The 20,852-nt window shown below is 27.0% G+C and overlaps 1 protein-coding gene across 1 annotated transcript in view; it reads left to right on the top strand.

Moving 5' to 3' along the window:
• The window catches only part of p130CAS (Serine_rich_CAS and FAT-like_CAS_C domain-containing protein p130CAS), a 116,351-nt gene that overhangs the window by 69,180 nt on the left and 26,319 nt on the right, over window positions 1-20,852 (top strand). The window contains exon 3 of the mRNA XM_073984377.1: window positions 6,203-6,553. Within this exon, the coding sequence (XP_073840478.1) occupies window positions 6,203-6,553 (351 nt within the window). The remainder of the gene's footprint in view (window positions 1-6,202; window positions 6,554-20,852) is intronic.

Genomic DNA, 20,852 nt, shown 5'->3' with positions numbered 1-20,852 from the left:
TTTTTTTTTTTGTGATTTTAGAATTATTGTATATCATAAAGGGAAACAAATCATATATGTAATTTTTTCGAATAAAAAACTTCATGTGAATTTATTTGCATATAGAAATAATTCATAAGAATTTATTTTAACATAGAGAAAAAATTGTAATAGAATTTTTTTCTAATATAGAATTTTTCATTATAAATGATTGATTTCATTATAAATGATTAATTTTTTTATAAGAAAAAAATTTGTTTTCTATATGGATTTTAATTTTCTTTAATAAAGAAACAACGTCGGGATAAATGAAATAAAAGGATTTTCATTTACTCAACTTAGGTCTGCAAGCTTGAAGAAAAACCAAAGAAAAAAAATCTTGTTTTATTTTCCAAAATAAAAAAAAGAATATGATTCCATATAGAAAAAGTGAATTTAATTTTTCATGTATAAAAAACTTTATATAAAAAATCAATATAATTTTAATAAAAAATTATATTAGTTATCATATTAATTTTTTCATACCGAAAAATTCATATATTTTCATTTCACATAAATAAAAATTCATAAAAATTTCATGATGAAAGAATTATATAATAAAAATTATTATAAATAATATTAATTTTTGCATGACAAAAATCATTGATTTTTTCATATAAAAATATAATATTTTGTTTCGAATTTCGACCAAAACAATATTATAAAAATTAATTATTTTCTTAATATATTTTAATTATTTAATAAAAATAATAATAGCAATAATGATTTGATTTTTTAAATAATTTATAAAAAATCATATTAATTAAATTTAAAGAAAACACGATTTTCGTAAAATGTTTGGTTGATTCACTCTCTGTATTGCGGATGATGCTCTGCTATCAGTTTCAACTACTTAAGGAAGCACTGAGGTTGATGTACAGAGTTCAAGTTGCTCAAGAGGAATGAACTGTCATCTAATTTGGCCCCACGTTGGGCGCCAATAAAGAAACACGATGCCGAGATTGTTTGGTTGATTCACTCTCTATATTGCGGTTGATGCTCTGCTTTCAGTTTCATGTACTTAAGGAAGCATTGAGGTTGATGTACAGTGTTCAAATTGCGTGATGATGCACTATTATCGGTTTCATGTACTTCTGGAAGCTTTCGAGATGATATGTAGTGTTCAAATTGTTCTACAGGAATAACCCGCCGCTTTATATGGCTATCTGGATAGGTCTTCTGTGAAACAAGACGTTCGCGAAGACTCTGTGCTTTCACAAATTACGAGTTTTGTTGTTGTAGTCCTCGGCTGTTGATGGTAGAAAATGGTCGTGTTTTCTTTATTGGCGCCCAACTCAGTGGCCATGTAACACGACCACTTTCTACCATCAACAGCCGTGGACTACAACAACAAAACTCGTAATTTGTGAAAGCACAGAGTCTTCGCGAACGTCTTGTTTCACAGAAGACCTATCCAGATGGCCAAACAATCTCGGCATCGTGTTTCTTTAAATTGCATTTACGTCCTTTTTCATACAGAACAAATTTGTACATTATTTAAATAGAAAATAAATAAATAAATAAATAAATAAATAAATAAATAAATAAATATATAAATAAATAAAAAAAATAATTAAAAATAAATAAATAAATAAAGATATAAATAAAGAAATAAAAAATAAATAAATAAATAAATAAATAAATAAATAAATAAATAAATAAATAAATAAATAAATAAATAAATAAATAAATAAATAAATAAATAAATAAATAAATAAATAAATAAATAAATAAATAAATAAATAAATAAAAAATAAATAAATAAATAAATAAATAAATAAATAAATAAATAAAAAAATAAATACATAAATCAAAAAATAAATAAATAAATAAATAAATAAATAAATAAATAAAAAAATAAATAAATAAATCAAAAAATTAATAAATAAATAATAGAAAAATATACATATGATTTTTTTATTAAAAAAATTCAACAAATTTTTTATATAAAAAATCGTATTGATCTTTATAATAAAGAAACAATTCATAAACCAAAAGTTTCATATTGCAAAAAATTATTTAATCATATAAAAATCATAAAAATTTCATATAGAAAAAATATATATTAAAAAATATGTATATAAATAATTTTTTATATAAAAAATTTATATGGTTTTTTCCTTTATGGGTAAAAATATTTTATCTTTATTTTTTGTATTTTGAAAATGTGTGTCAAATACAAAAAATTTCATATGAAATTCAATTTCATATGAAATTTTTTATATAGAAAAAAATGCATGTGAGATTTTTTTAAATAAAAAAATGCATATGAAATAAATAATAGAGAAAAAATCATTTTGCTTCATATTGCCATATCATAAAAATTTCATATAGAAAAAAATATATATTAAAAATAATATAATAATAGTTTTTTTATATAAAAAATTGATATCATATGGTTTTATTCTTTATTTTTTTAATTTTTAAAATGTGTGTCAAACGCAAGAAGTTTCATATGATTTTTTTTTACAAAGAAACAAATTAATATTAAATTATTTTATATGGAAAAAATTCATATGAAATTAATTTTTTATATAAAAGAAAATCACGTGAAATTTTTTATATATGAAAATTCGTATGAGATATTTTATATGATTAATTTTTATTCTATTTTTTATATAGAAAAAATTCATATAATTGTCTTTTTTATATGAAAACAATTATTCGTTTTATTTCTATAAAAGAAAAAAAATATTAGAAAATTTAAAAAAATATGTATATAAATGATTTTTTATATAAAAAATTGATATGGTTTTTTCCTTTTTAGGGAAAAATATTATTCTTTATTTTTTGCATTCTGAAAATGTGTTTCATATGATTTTTTTGTACAAAGAAAAAAATTAATATTAAACTATTTTATATGGAAAAAAATTCATATGAAATTAATTTTTATATAAAAAAATCTCACATGATTTTTTTATATAAAAATTAATTTCATATGAATTTTGAGATATGAGATTTTTTTATATTGAAAAAATTCTTATAAAATTTTTATAGAATTTTTTTTATATAAAAAAATTAAACAATTTGTATATTATTTTTTATAAAAAAATTATTTGATTTTTTTTCTCATAGAACAATTTTCTAAAATTTTGTTTCGTCTATAAATTATGATTTTATTTTCTTTTATAGAAATAAATTCATATGCGATTTTTTATATAAAAAATCATATGAGATGTTTTATATAGACAAAAAATCATATAAAATATTTTATATAGAAAAAAATTCATACGACTTTTTATATAGACAAAAAACATTTGATTTTTATATAGAAAAAATTCTTACGAAATTTTTATATAAATAAATAAACATATGAATATTTTTTGTAGAAAAAAATCATATTAAATTTTTTTTATAGAAAAAATCGTATTATTTTTTTATAAAAAAATTATTTCATTTTTTTCTCATACAACAATTTTCTAAAATTGTTATACATTTTTTGTCTAAAAATTATGATTTGTTTAAACGAAAATTTATGTGACATATTTTTATATAAAAAATTCATAAAAAAAATTCCATATACAGGAAAATCATTTATATTATTACTAGCAAAGTGCCCGCTACCCGCTGCGTTAAATATACAAAAGAAATAAACAATATATAATATAGAATGGTAGAAACATTTTGTGTACTAATACGTACCACTTTAGTTCGATTTTCGTCACGCCTACACATCAAGAGCAATCCACATTTTTTGAGATATTTTAATTGAGGTTGTCAGCGCCAATACGGCCTAAGCCAACAACCGCCATCCTCATTTCCAGTTCTATCTGTTCCCCCAAAACCAATTATAGAACTATTTAGTACTTTACATGTAAATACATAAATACGAAGGATTAGTCCTATTATTTCAAAATTCCCTTTACACAATAACAAATTGTACCAAATCCTGTGCCATTTACAACTTTTCGTATATTTATGGCACATATTTCTTAAATCGGACGTTATAAGCAAATGGTGACAGTAATCTTAATTCCAAATCTCACGAATCCAGATCTATCCGTTCATCCAATACAAAATTGTACCATACATGGAACCATTTCTACCCCTAAGTGTACCTAATTCCACATTTTAGGATTCGAGCGCTATAATTTCACCCAAATCCTAATTGTACAAAATGTAGTACTTTTTGTAAGCATAAGTACGCATTTCCAAACCTATGTACGCATTTCCAAAACTAACCCCAACAGTAATATTAACTCCAAAATTCAAGATTCCAGCTCTAGCCGTTCGCTCAAATCCAAGTTGTACCAAATTTAGTACTTTTCGTACTCATAAGTACGAATTTCAAAAACTACTTCCATATCTCAATCCTACACTCCAACAGTAATCTCCAAATTTCTTGATTCCAAGGCTATCCGTTCGCTCAAATCCAAATTGTACCAAATTAAGTACTATTTAGTACTTTTCCTACCCATAACTAAAAATTTCCAAAATTTTATCAATCCTACAATTCAACAGGTATTTTAATTCCAAACTTGAGGATGGCAGCTACATCAGATCACCGAAATCCAAATTGTAGCAAATTTAGTACCATTTAGTACTTTTCGTACCCATAAGTACAAATTTTCAAAACAATAAGCTTAATTCCTAATTTCGTGATTACAGATATATCCGATAACTCAAATCCAAATTTAGTACTATTCGTATCCATAGTACGAATTTCTAAACCTACCTCTATCAACACTCCAATATCAATTTTAATTCCGAATTTCACGATTCCAAATGTATCCTATCACTGTAATCCAAATTTAGTACTATTTAGTACTTTTCCTACCCATAATTACAAATTTCCAAAACTTTATCAATCCTACACTCCAACAGTACTCCTTATTCCAAATCTCGGGTTTCCAGCTATATCCGTTCACCCAAATGCAAACTGTACCAAATTTGGTACCGTTTAGTACTTTCGTACCAATGAGTACCAATTTCCAAAATACCTCTATCCTGCACTCCGACAGTAATCCTAATTCTAAATTTCAGGATTCCAGCTCCATCGGTTCCCCCAAATCCAAATTTTACCTTATTTCGTACTATTTAGTACCATTCGTACCCATATGTACGAATTTCGAAAACTACCTCCATATCTCAAACCTACACTCCAACAGTAACAGTAATTCCAAATTTCAGAATTCCAACTTTATCGGTTCGCCCAAATTCAAATTGTTCAACTGAACTCTTTTATAAGTATAGATTATTTGTGTTAATAGTAATTTTATAGTAATTTACATCATTTGTTTATAAAGAAAAAATGTATTAGTTCTTTTTTCTATGCCTTTCTATGAGTTTTCATATAGAAACAAGCTCATTAATATTTGTCATATAGAAAAAATCATATTGTTTATATAATTTAAATGTAAAAACAATAATATTATTTATTTGAAAATGTTGCTCTTTTTAGGCGAAGATAATTTTTAGTATTAATTTTTAATTAATTTCTCGTTGGAAATCGAGCTTAATGATCAATAAATAATAATAACAAACAAAATGAAAACAGCAAAATAATATGTTTTGTAATAATTTAATGAAGAACTTTATTATCGTTTAGACATGCCTATGATATTTTGACCAATTGTTTGGAATAATCAAAATTTAATTTATTGCTAATTTCTATATTTTTTTTATTATACAAACCTATCTTCTCTGCAGTTTTTTGTTTATAAAGTAAAACCATAAAAAATGTTTAGAAATAAATATTTTAAAAATAATTGCCAAAATAACACATGTTTAATTTAAACAAATGGCAACGTGATTTCTACATTTCCTGTCGTGAACCAACCAAAAAAATAAAAAAAACAATATTCAACAATTTACTCAATTAAAATGTCAGACTATATACATATATAAAGGCATAAACTATGTATGTATTTTAAATGTTTTCAAGTGAACAACGATTGTTTATTTCCAAGTCTTTGCGAATGAAATTAAGGCAGCAAATAAACCTCGTCAATCATAAACAAACAAAAAAATTGAAATAAACAACATGTGGTTTCAAAATGCAATTCAAGGTTAAAGAAAGAGCAAAAAGCAGACGATCAGACGAACAGACATTAAGACTGAAACAATTTAAAAATATGGATTTTTTTTACTTTAATATTGTCTCATCTTATATTCTTTGCCATAAAACCGCAACCATAAAATGTTTATATTTCTCTTTTTTTATTGCATGTCTCATTGCACACAGGGTCTTTGTCCTGGCAATCGTTTGAGAATATTAAATTCATACGATTCCGGTTGCTTCTCACCTTCGCCCTCCTCATCACCCTGCCCCTCCTTGGCAGCCAGTACAGCCACCTTAAATAGCTCCATATGTTCGGCGGATATCTATGAGAATACATCGATTATTAGTGGATCCGGTAGCAGTGGCATCAGTTCAAATAGCAGTAATAGCAGTGGACCTAGCGGTGGTGGCGGCGTTGGTAATGGTATTAGTGCCAGCCAAACCCAACTGAATACATCCAGCAGCTCCGCAGCAGCCACAAACTTGCAACAGCGCCATGGCACACGAAGGTCATGGCATGTGTCACCCAACAAGGTAAGTTCAAACTTTTTGACTTGTATGAAAAAAAACATGTAGTTTGTAAATAAATATATACATTGCAACATGTGTATTTGTCCAGGTAGATAGAGTAGATAGATGGGTAGCCTGCTGCCACATAGCTTTGGCAACTGACCACCAAAAGAAAAAAAAAACAAGGAAAGATTTTACCCTGTCTGGTGGTAAAATAACGTCATCAACCAAGATACCCACAATGTGAGATGAAGGAAATTTCTTCATTTCAAGCTTGGCTACATATGCTGGACTTTTTTGTGTGCATTTTTTTTTAAATTTTTCTTTTTGCTCTCAGCACTCAGGATAAAATTAAGGCAATTTTATGAACTGTGTGGAATGAAACAAATATATTTGAAATTCCTTCCATACAAAAATGGATGTGCAATTTTTATATAGAAAAAAAATCTTATTAAACTTTTTTTCGTACAGAAAAAAATTCATATAAAATGAAATTCGCATGATTTTTGATTTTTCTATATGAAAAAAAAATAATTATGATTTTTTTTATATAAAACGTTATATTAATTTTAATATAAAAAATCGTATGAATAGTTTTCGATATAAAAAAATCAAATGAATATTCTATATAAAAATTTGTATATGACTTTTTCTATATAAAATTCTCATAGGATTTTTTCTATAAAAAAATTATATGAAATTTTTTTTCTCAAAAAAAAATTTTCATGTTTTTTTTATAAAAATTTTGTACGATTTTTTTCCATATATAAACATTGTATATGAATTTATTCTATATATAAAAATTTTTATATGAATTTTTTATCTAAAAAATTAATATGAATATGTTTCTATATAAAAAACATATGTATGCATTTTTTATAAAACATTTCATATGATTTTTTTCTATATAAAAAATTTCATAAAAATTTGTCCTATACAAAACAATTTAATGTGATTTTTATTCTACATGAAACAATTTTACATGATTTATATTTTTTCTATATAATAAGATTTCATTTGATATATATTCATATGAAATATTTTTATAAAAAAATCAAATCAAAATTCCATATTATTTTTTTCTATATAAAAAAATTTCAAAATATTTTTTTTCTATATAAAAAGATCAGAAGATGTTTTCTATATAAATGTATGATTTTTTCTATATAAAACAATTTAATATGATTTTTTTCTACATAAAAAATCAAACGAATATTTTCTATATAAAACAAATTTATATTAAACAATTTCATAAGATTTTTCCAATATAAAAACATTCCATATGAATATTTTTTCTATATAAAAAAAAATCATATGATTTTTTCTATATAAAAGTTTTGATATGAATTTGTTTCAATATAAAAAATTTCATTTGAATTTTGTTCTATACAAAACAATTTCATTTGATTTGTTTCTACATAAAAAAATCATATGAATTTGTTTCTTTATAAAAAATTTCATATGAATATTTTTCTATATAAAAACTATTAAAATGGATATTTTCGATATATAAAAAAATTCATATGCTTTGTTTTTCTACATAAAAAACTTAATGAGCATTTTTTACAAATAAAATGTCATATGCATTTTTTCTATGTAAAAAATGTCATCTAATTTTTTTCTATATAACAAATTTTATGACTTTTTTCTGTATACAAATTCATATAAAAAATGTTATAAAGAATTTTCATTTGAACTTTTTCTATATAAAAAAATTATATGAATATATAATATAAACAATTTCAAATGAAAATTTTCTATATTAAAAAATATCATATTATTTTTTTAAAAAAAAAAAACAAAAAAAAATATTTTTTCTATAAAATCACAAGAATTTTTCCAATTTAAAAATATGATTTTTTTGAACTTTTTCTATATAAACAAATCATGTGAATTGTTTAAAATGGGCGTGCTAAAAGGATTTTAAAATAACGAGGGCATAGGGGAGGTATACCGTTTCCTCCAAAATTAAAAAAAAAATATATAGCCTTTTTTCACCACGGGTGTTCATGATGGCCATCGCTGTAAATTCTCTGAAAATAGGCTCAGTAGTTTCAGAGATATAACATATTTAAAAATGTGGGCATGGTCGGGTCTTTAAGCCCTAAATAAGTACCTAGGGTCGGAGATTCAACCACCGTTGTCTCGCAAATTTATTTTCTATGCCATACGTTAGTAAGTTTTGCAAAGACAGAGTTTTAATAAAATAGGGCAAAGAAATTCAACAAAATATATAGCCTATTTTCACCAGGGGTCATCCATTCTCTGAAATGAGTACATAGGGTCGGAGACACAACCACAACCACCATTGTCCCCAAATTATTTTTCTCTACGATACGTTCTTCAGTTTTGTTAAAATATCGTTTTCAAAAAATAGAGCAAGGGGGAGGTTCCCAGCCCCCTCCGAAATTCAACAAAATATATAACCTACTTTCACCACGGGTCTCCCAGTAGATTCTCTGAAATTTTCAAGAAAATTGGTTAAGCAGTTTTGATATATAAGCTATTTAAAAAAGTGGGCGTGGTCGGGTCTTTAGGCCCCAAATGAGTACCTAGGATCGGTGACACAACAACCATAGTCTCGCAAATTAATTTTCTCTCTGATAGGTTTGTCAGTTTTGCTAAAATAGCGTTTTTAAAAAATAGGGGGTGGTACCCCGCCCCCTCGGAAATGCAAAAAATATATAGCCTATTTTCACCACGGGTCCTCCCAGTAGGTTCTCTGAAATTTTCAAGAAAATCGGTTAAGCAGTTTTTGATATATAAGCTATTTAAAAAAGTGGGCGTGGTCGGGTCTTTAGGCCCCAAATGAGTACCTAGGATCGGTGACACAACAACCATAGTCTCGCAAATTAATTTTCTCTCCGGTAGGTTTGTCAGTTTTGCTAAAATAGCGTTTTTAAAAAATAGGGGGTGTTACCCCTCCCCCTCCGAAATGCAAAAAATATATAGCCTATTTTTACCACCGGTGTTCCCTGTACATTATAAAAAAATACAAACATACAAACAAACAAACATACTAACATACACACATTGTCTTTTATATATTAGATTTTTTATGAAGAAATTTTATGTGAATATTTTTCTATATAAAAAATCATAGGAATTTTTTCTATATAAAAAATCATATGCATAGTTTTCTATATAAAAATTCATATAAAATTTTTCATTTTTTTCATTTGAATTTTTTCTATATAAAAAGATGTCATATGTATATGTAATATAAAAATATTATATTATTTTTTCCAATATCAAAAAAGTCAAAATATTTTTTTCTAATTAAAAAATATCATAAGAATTTTTTCTTTATAAAAATATGATTTTTTTAAATTTTTCTATATAAAAACATCATATGAATTTTTTCTATATAAATAAAAAATTACATATGCATTTTTTGCTTTATAAAAAATATCATATGATTTTTCTATATAAAACAGTTTTATATGAACTTTCTCTATACAATACAATTTCATATGCATTTTTTTCTATATAAAAATTTCGTATGAATTTTTCTTTATGAAAAGATTTCATATGCATTTTTTTATATAAAAAATTTCAAATTAATATTTTTTATATTAAAAAATCATATTAATTTTTTCTATACACAAATAAAAATTTCAAAAGAATTTTTCTACATAAAAACATTTCATAAGAATTTTTCAATATAAAAAATTTCATTTGAATGTTTTTATATACAAAACTATTTTATATGATTTTTTTTCAATATAAAAAAATTCATATATATTTATTTCCATGCAAAAAATTTCATATAATTTTTTATATAAAAAGTTGTATGTTTTCGATATAAACGAATTTCGTATGCATTTTTTGCTATAAAAATGTCATAAAATTATTTTCAATATAAGAAATTTCATATAAATATTTCTCATATATACAAATTTTCACGTGTTTTTTTATATAAAAAGTTCATATGCATTATTTTCCTTTATAAAAAAATTGCATATATTTTTTTTTATATATAAAACAATTTTCTATCACTTTTTTCTATATAAAAAATTCTTATAAATTTTTTTTCTATATAAAAAGATTTCATATGAATTGTTTTCTATTTAAAAAATTTCAAATAAATATTTTCTATATAAAAAACCATATGATTTATTTCTATTTAAAAGTTGTTCATAAGATTTTTTTCTATGTAAAGAAATTTCATATAAATATTTTTTCAATAAAAAAATAAACATTTTTATAAAAATAAAATTATATAATTTTTTATTAAATTTTCTCGAGTGTATATAAATTTTGCATTTTATTACGCCTTACTTTTATGGTAATTTTTGAGACACTCACGCACATACCTTGGATGCTGTATTTTTTAGCATCTTTTATTCTTCCCTTTTTTTGTTTGACAACAAAAGCACGCAACATCCACTGAGTGAGAAAGTGTTGTTTTTTTGTACTTTTCTCTGTCTGCGGTAGCTTTATCCTCACAACACATGGCTGCCAGGCAGTCAGTGGAGGTTCCTGCGGAACATCATAATTTTTTTGCGTGCCATTGTCGCACTGTTTACATCAAGAGTCATGGCTGGCTACCATACGAGTACATCCAGCAGCCCAGTCCACACAACCGGTAGGCTTGTGTGGTGGCTCATTACCAACGCCTTACAAGTTTTGAAATTGTGGCGCCTTTTTTACTGGATTTTTGAAATTTTAACAAAACTACAAATTTTTTTCGAATCGTATTAAGATGATCATGAAGATGCTGATCATGATCAACAGCAGCATCAATTTGCCGGCCATGGTTCATGGTGTCTGGCAGTTTGGTATGTACATACATACAGTGTGTTCTCCATTCACATGCAAGTGAAAGGAGTCAATTTGCGCCAACATGATTTAATGGCAAATACCAGACCAGCAGAATCCAACCACCAAGCCTTTTATTTCTCATCCATATGTTATGTGAAAAATTTATTGTCGTTTATTTAGTTATTTGCACTTGAAATTGTCTAGAGCAACAACGTTTTTTTTTTTGTTTTTGTTAATGTAATGGAAAAATGTCAATGATTTGTTTATGTTTTCTTTGGCGATTATGATGCTTGATTACTGTAAGAGGATCTGTTTTTTGTGATGTTCAATTAAAAAATTATTTGAGGAGTGGTTGTGAATTGTGAAAATTCAAACTGGCTCAATTAGAAAGTTATTAAAAAATGGAAATGCCATTTCAAACATGAATCCTGGGGAAACGTGTGTAAGACACAACTTAAAAGGCCTCCTAAAAACCCGTATGCCTGCCCCGTATTCCTTACTTTAACATTAATGTTACTTTTTTCTTTTTTGTGTTCCTTTAAAATTGTTTTCTAACCTTAGGCCTTTAATTGAACGTTTTACCATAATCTGTCGAAGTTGAAGTTTCTTTTTTTCATTTTCTCATATTTTGCCTTTAACTTTAAAATTATGTATTTACTTATGTATGTTGTACATTGATTATGGGCAATTCAAGAGAACCCCTCCAAAGTAATCTTAAATTCCATAAACCTCCAGTAAGAGATAATACTGAAAAATTCCAGCGAAGAAAGAAAACAAAAAACAAACTGTGTTTGACACACATTTCAAAAATCCAACAGAAAACAATCACTCACAACAAAAGTACAAATAACACATAATCCACTTGAAAAAGTCTTAACAAATTGTAATTACAATACTTACGCTGCATATGATGTACGAGTACTGTACTGAAGCGTATTCGTACATGTAACGTACCACACATTCCAGCAAACCGCAAGCATGCACATAATCTATGAATGGTGGGCAAGCATATCACTGCATTCATTAAAAATACACTGGAAGAAAAAAATTAGTTATAGAAAAAGACATTTTTTATAGAAAAAAATCTTTATATAGAACAAGATATACTAATTTTTTTATGTATAACATATAACATAGAAAAAAATAGAAGAAAAATTCAGATGAAACTTTTTCTTATACAAAAAAAAAATCATAAAAATTTTTTCATATAGAAAAAAATTCATATGAAATTTTTTCAAATAGAAAAAATTCATATGAAATTTTTTCATATAGAAAAAAATGCATATGAAATTTTTTCATATAGAAAAAAATTCATATGAAATTTTTTCATATAGAAAAAAATTCATATGAAATTTTTTCATATAGAAAAAAATTCATATGAAATTTTTTCATATAGAAAAAAATTCATATGAAATTTTTTATATAGAAAATAGAGAAAAAAATTTCATATGAATTTTTTTCTATTTGAAAAAATTTCATATGAATTTTTTTCTATATGAAAAAATTTCAAATGATTTTTTTTTTGTATATGAAAAAATTTCATATGATTTTTTTTTGTATATGAAAAAGTTTCACATGAAATTTTTTCATATAGAAAAAAATTCATATGAAATTTTTTCATATAGAAAAAAATTCATATGAAATTTTTTCATATAGAAAAAAATTCATATGAAATTTTTTCATATAGAAAAAAATTCATATGAAATTTTTTCATATAGAAAAAAATTCATATGAAATTTTTTCATATAGAAAAAAATTCATATGAAATTTTTTCATATAGAAAAAAATTCATATGAAATTTTTTCATATAGAAAAAAATTCATATGAAATTTTTTCATATAGAAAAAAATTCATATGAAATTTTTTCATATAGAAAAAAATTCATATGAAATTTTTTCATATAGAAAAAAATTCATATGAAATTTTTTCATATAGAAAAAAATTCATATGAAATTTTTTCATATAGAAAAAAATTCATATGAAATTTTTTCATATAGAAAAAAATTCATATGAAATTTTTTCATATAGAAAAAAATTCATATGAAATTTTTTCATATAGAAAAAAATTCATATGAAATTTTTTCATATAGAAAAAAATTCATATAAAATTTTTTCATATAGAAAAAAATTCATATGAAATTTTTTCATATAGAAGAAATTTTTTATATAGAAAACAAATTCATATGAATTTTTTTCATTTTGTTATATAGAAAAAAATTATATGAAATTTTTTCATATAGAAAAAAATTCATATGAAATTTTTTCATATTAAAAAAAAAAACCATATAAAATTTTTTCATATAGAAAAAGAAATTCATATGAAATTTTTTCATATAGAAAAAGAAATTCATATGAAATATTTTCATATAGAAAAAAATTCATATGAAATTGTTTCATATAGAAAAAAATTCATATGAAATTGTTTCATATAGAAAAAAATTCATATGAAATTGTTTCATATAGAAAAAAATTCATATGAAATTTTATGAAATTTTTTCATATAGAAAAAAATTCATATGAAATTTTTTCATATAGAAAAAACTTCATATGAAATATTTTCATATAGAAAAAAATTGATATGAAATTTTTTCATATAGAAAAAAATTGATATGAAATTTTTTCATATAGAAAACAATTCATATAAAATTTTGTCATATAGAAAAAAATTCATATGACATTTTTTCATATAGAAAAATATTCGTATGACATTTTTTCATATAGAAAAAAAATGCATATAACATTTTTTCATATGAAATTTTTTCATATATGAAAAAATTCATATGAAATTTTTAGAAACAAAAGCATATAAAATTGTTTCATATAGAAAACAATTCTTATGAAATTTTTTCATATAGAAAAAAATTCTTATAAAATTTTTTCATATAGAAAAAAATTCACATGAAATTTTTTCATATAGAAAAAAAAATCATATGAATATTTTTCAGATAGAAAAAAATCATATTCAATTTTTTCATATAGAAAAATATTCGTATGACATTTTTTCATATAGAAAAAAATGCATATAACATTTTTTCATATGAATTTTCATATGAAATTTTTTCATATATGAAAAAATTAATATGAAATTTTTAGAAACAAATGCATATAACATTTTTTCATATAGAAAAAAATTCATATGAAATTTGTTCATATATGAAAAAATTCATATGAAAATTTTTCATATAGAAAACAATTCTTATGAAATTTTTTCATATAGAAAAAAAATCTTATGAAATTTTTTCATATAGAAAAAAATGCATATGAAATTTTTTCATATAGAAAAAAATTCATATGAAAATTGTTCATATAGAAAACAATTCATACGAAATATTTTCATATAGAAGAAAATGCATATGCAATTTTTTCATATAGAAAAAAAATTCATAAATATTTTTTCATAGAGAAAAAAATTCATATGCAATTTTTTCATATAGAAAAAAAATTAATATGAAATTTTTAGAAACAAATGCATTTTTTCATATAGAAACAAATTCAAATGAAATTTTTTCATTTAGAAAAAAATTCAGATGAAATTTTTTCATATAGAAAAAAATGCATATGAAATTTTTTCATATAGAAAAAAATTCATATGAAAATTTTTTATATAGAAAACAATTCATACGAAATATTTTCATTTAGAAAAAAATTCAGATGAAATTTTTTCATATAGAAAAAATTCATATGAAATTTTGTCATATGGAAAAAAATTCACATGCAATTTTTTCATATAGAAAAAAAATTAATATGAAATTTTTTCATATAGAAAAAAATTTATATGAAATTTTTTCATATAGAAAACAATTCATACGAAATATTTTAATATAGAAGAAAATTCATATGCAATTTTTTCATATAGAAAAAAATTCATAAATATTTTTTCATAGAGAAAAAAATTCATATGAATTTTTTTCATATAGAAAAAAAAATTATATGAAATTTTTTCATATAGAAAAAAATCATATGAAATTTTTTCATATAGAAAAAAAATTCAAATAAAATTTTTTCATAGAGAAACAAATTCATATTCTTTTCATATAGAAAAAATTGATATGAAGATTTTTCATATAGAAAATAAATCGTATGCTACTTTTTCATATAGAAAAAAATCGTATGAACTTTTTCCATATAGAAAAAAAATTATTTGAAATTTGTTCATATATAGAAAAAAAATTTATATGAAATTTTTTCATATAGAAAAAAATTCATATGAAATGTTTTCATATAGATAAAATTCATATGAAATTATTTCATATAGAAAAAAATATATATGAAATTTTTCATATAGAGAAAATTCATATGAAATGTTTTCATACAGAAAAAAATGCATATGAAATTTTTTCATACAGGGAAAACTAATTTTTCTTCAAATTATCACACTCTACTGTTATTGCTTTCTTCCATTGACTTCCTTTTCACATCATACGGCTTCTTCTTCTTCGCCCACCACACTTAATTGTACTCTTGGCCTTCCTCTATTATCTTCTCGTAATAATCAAGGTCTTCCCCGACCTCTTCTCGGCTCTTCTTCTTTCACAAATCCTTCTTCATCATTCTCTTCGATGACTTGCAGTATTGTGGCTTCCTCTTCTGGATCACTACTATTCTCATCAGCGGTGTTAAACACGTCTTCCTGCGAGGTGCGACGAACTTCTCCCAGTTCCGGACGTTGATTGTTTTCGTTACTTAAAACCACAAAACATGTTTCCTTATTGTCCAATCCTGCTTCGTCTTGGAAATTCAAATGAATAAATTTTCCATTCACAACAAACAAACTTTGCTCTCTCTTGGGCTTCATGGTAACAAAACCATCAGTGTCCTTGTTTTTTAAGCTATTCGATTTGAATATTGCTGTACATCACTTTTCAACAGCCTTGCTAATTGAAATAAAATTTCCACGCAGATCTGGAGAACACAAAATATCTTTTACACCTACTTCACATTCTGCATTAATGATAACTTCACCTTTTCCTCTTGTCTCTGCATTCTTCGTACTGTGTGAATTAATCTCGATTATTGCACACGTGCGAGGTTTCACCGCTGCCTAATTTTCATATGATTTTTCTTTCACATAGAAAAAGTTCATATGGAATTTTTTCATACAGAACAACATTTTTCTTTGAGTCTTGCTTTTTGAACATTGCACTTGCCGCAAGAATATGCCACAATCCGTGGCACGAAATTGAATGAAAAAAGAAAAACACAAAAAATTCTTAGGAAAAAAGTGATTGCAAGAAAAACAAATTGCCCACACATTTTGTGCACTTTGTTGTCCGTCGCTATGTCCATCAGTCAGTCACATGGATTTATTATATAATAATATTACTTTTTGTAAACAATTGGTGGAAAGGAAACCACAATTCGAAATCAATCAAAATCGAATGCATTCAAAATAAATTTACAACACGCAAGACAAAAAGTCAACGAAAAACTCAAAACCGCCTACGCGCCAAAATAATACAGAGCTTAGCCTTACCATAAAGCTCTCCGGGTTGCAAAGCAGTAATAAAATTCAATTGTGGTGAATGGGAAAAATCGTATTGAAAGACACTAATCTTGCAACTAATCAGATAGAATTGGATTTATTTGAATAAGAAGTTGTTAGGTTAGATTTTTGTTTGTCGTATGTCAAAGGAGGTGGGGGAATTGTGTATGAATGAAGGTGCGGATTTAACATTAAGCCGTAAACAAACACACACACTTATCCTCGTTTTGTTCTTTGAATTAATCTGAATGAAACCCCACTCCTGCCCAATCGACACTACATAATTTTCTTATGGCCGATCGAGCGGCGGGCTACCACAAACAACATGAATACGAATAATTGCTTTTAATGAATGAACGTACGAGCGAATGCATGAATGAGACATTAAATAAATAAATGAATGAAACGTGTTTTGATTCATGCCTACTTCTACGTTCCGATCATGTTGCTTTGCTGTTCTTGTTGCCGAGGCAGAAAGACACAGAAATTGATAAAAAAAAAGAAAAAAACAAATCCTACAGACAACCTCACTCACATTCATACAACAAACAAACTTCTTAGAATTTAGAGCGGAAATGTAAATTGTGTTAAACATAACACGCCTCTGCTAAGCACGATTTGACGACAACCGAAGCAATAACAACAACAACAACGGCAGCAAAAACTGCAATTTAAAATGCACATAAACTGAGACATTCGAATTGTTTTTTTGCTTTATTGAAATAAGCATTTAAAAATTTCCGAATATTTAGTTAATTTGAGTTTTCAAGACATTTCGTATGCTGCCCCTTGTGTACAACATTTACAGTTGCAATACGTTGACATTCGTTTGTGCTAAGCGCTTGTTTCACTTTGCAGCAGCAACAAGTTTCCTTAGATGTCAGTGGGTTGTACGGTTCGGCTGTTACAGCCAGCTAGCCCCTGTTGCGTTAATGTTGCTCTATCGCAGCCTAATTCCTTAAAGCCCACATATGGTCGGTCAGTAATGTGTCTGCATAAAAACTGCTGCTGGTTATGTCTGTCAACCCATTGGGACGATCGATGTCCAATGTTCGACAAATGTTGTCTATATGGTGGATTAAGAGTGACACAGTGTAACCATGTGGGAGTTTTGTGGAAAATTAGAAAATTTAATTTTTGTTTTTGCGAATTGAAGGTCATAAGTGGGTAACTAAGCAAGACTAGACTCTGGGAGATCCAACAAAATGAAAAAAACAAGCTTGGATTAAGTTATAAAAAAATGACATTTTTTGTCAAGGGCAGCTGAATCATGTCAAATGTAAGTACTCTCCAGAAGCTTGGCACAGATTAGAAAAAGTGTACATGCCGAAAGGTCTAATCCAAAAGGTTATGTTGTATAAGAAGCTTATGAATTACAAGATGGTGAAAAACGAATACGTGCCAAAATACGTGAACAATAGAGCTTCAGGATGAGCTGTTGCAATTATTCTTCTGTCAAGTTTATGACTAAGTTTTGAGAATTTCATCATCACAATGAGAACTTGAAATAAGTTGTCGACAATCCAGTAAAGCTATTGGAAGAAGACCTTCTCAAAAAACTCCAATGTGAACATTACGAGGCCTAGAAGACATTATGGAAGACCGAAGAACAAAGATCAAAAGCAATGCTTGCAGCATTGTCTGGTGTTTGGTACATAGATAGCGGTGCAACAACCCACATATGCAATAATCGAGATTTATTTATTTGAAGAATGCAATGAGAACATTAAGGTTATGACGTTTTTACAACCTCGTATCTCTGCCGATTAGATAAAATCTTAATTATAAGGTGATTTGATAAAAAAAAGCTCAAGTACAAATTCATTCGAAAAAATTTCTATATACAATTTTTTAAAAAGTTTTGAAGTCAATATAAACAGTTATATAACTAAAAATAAGCTTTGGAGCCACACGACATATCGAAAATGGCATAGCCTTTTGTTTCTCCCTAAATTTACCATCATATCATTATACCCTCAGCATTTATGCTAACGAGGGTATAGACCCCAAGTATGTTTGGACGAAATGTGTTTCAGACAATTTGGAGTTAAATAAGCAATGTCCGTCCGTTTGTCTGGCTGGCTGGAGCGCACGATAACTCTCGAACGGATCAACCGATTCGGTCTAAAATTTGGCTTTTGTAATATTTTGTCCAAACTTAGTTTAGGTTCGAAGGTGGGTTATATCGGTCCACTCCTTCCGGTACCTCCCCCACAAAAGTTCGAAAATGTTCGGAAAATTTGTGCGCACGATAACTCTTGATGGAAGTAACCGATACCAGATTTGGACGATGTTCCAATATGGGCTAAATCAGTCCACTCCTTCGGGTACCTCCCACACAACATTTCGGAAAAGTTCAGTTTAGGACCTGCTCCCGAACCGCTTTGATTTTTGTTGTAACAACTAGTATTCAGTTCCCCCCATACGAGGGTACAAGTTTCATCAGGTGCAAGTCCATTTTTCTTGAGAAAATAGCCTGAAAGATGCAAAAAGACCCTATGACACCGTGTGTAGTGGTTGGAGCGCAAGATAACTCTCGAACGGATCTGCCGATTCGGTCCAAAATTTGGCCTTCGTACCTCCCCCACGAGGGGAGGGCTTTGGTACAGGCACATCCACCTGTAGAGACCAGCAAGGTAATCTGGTAACAGATACAGATAGCGTGCTCAGGATATGGAAGGAACATTTCTCCAATCTGCTGGTATCCAATAGTAGCGAAGACGATGATACCACAGATTCAATCCCAGGATATGGTATAGAATGTATACCGCCCGGCCAAGATGAGGTAAAAACAGCAATCAACTGGCTGAAGAATAATAAGGCAGCAGGAGCCGATGGCTTACCAGCCGAGCTGTTTAAAACCGGAGGCGACGCGCTGATAAGGTGTATGCATCAGCTAGTTAGCACCATCTGGCAGAAAGAACGCGTACCTGACGATTGGAACCTGAGCATCCTATGTCCCGTCCACAAGAAAGGAGATAAGTCTGTATGCTCCAACTATAGGGACATAAGTCTTCTCCCTATTGCCTATAAGATAGTGTCAGGGATATTGTGCGAACGACTAAAGCCAATGGTCAACGAAATAATTGGACCATACCAATCTGGCTTTAGACCTGGCAAGTCCACCATTGACCAGATATTTACCCTGCGGCAAATCCTAGAGATGACCCAAGAGATGCAGATCGACACATTTCACCTTTTTGTCGATTATAAAGCAGCATTAGACAGTCCCCTCCGATCAAAGGTATTCCATGCAATGTCTGAATTTGGTATCCCCGCAAAGCTCATCCGGCTTTGTAAGATAACTTTAACTGATACGAGGTCCTCAGTTAAAATTGGAAAGAACCTCTCCGAAGAATTTTGTACCAAAAGAGGTTTCAGACAAGGAGACAGCCTTTCGTGTGACCTATTCAACATTTTGCTGGAAAAGGTAATACGAGATGCAAATGTCAAAAGAAATGGCACAATTTACACCAATAGCCACATGTTACTTGCCTATGCTGCTGCCATAGACATCATGGGACGATCAGTAGAGGAAGTAACTGATACCTTTAGGAAGGTCGAAGCAGAATCTGCGAAAGTGGTTCTGGCGGTAAACGGCGAAAAAACCAAAAGCGTCCATAGAGCTCGGACCAACTGTGGAAGTTGGTACCTACAATTTTGAGGTAGTTAAAGACTTCGTCTACCTCGGCACTGCCATAAACACAATAAACAACATCAGTTGTGAAATAAGAAGAAGAATTGAATTGGCCAACAGATGCTACTATGGTTTAAGTAAGCAATTTAAAAACAAAGCCACATCTCGTCCAACAAAAATAACACTTTACAAAACGCTGATACTACCCGTGCTAATGTATGGCTCCGAAGCCTGAGTACTTACGCAGTGCTTGGTGTGTTTGAGAGGAAAATTCTTCGAAAGATCTACGGGCCGATTTGCGTTGACGGTGAATATCGACGTCGTATGAACCACGAGCTCTATCAGCTATACAAATACATGAATATAGTTAAACGTATCGAGATGCAACGATTGCGTTGGCTAGCCCATATCATGAGAATGTGCGATGATGAACCCCCTAA

Source organism: Musca autumnalis, unplaced genomic scaffold, assembly GCF_047663935.1.
Source record: "Musca autumnalis isolate F117 unplaced genomic scaffold, ASM4766393v1 scaffold_4, whole genome shotgun sequence".
Taxonomy (NCBI): domain Eukaryota; kingdom Metazoa; phylum Arthropoda; class Insecta; order Diptera; family Muscidae; genus Musca; species Musca autumnalis.
The sequence above is the reverse complement of the archived record's forward strand: the minus strand, read 5'-3'. Positions and strand labels throughout refer to the sequence as shown.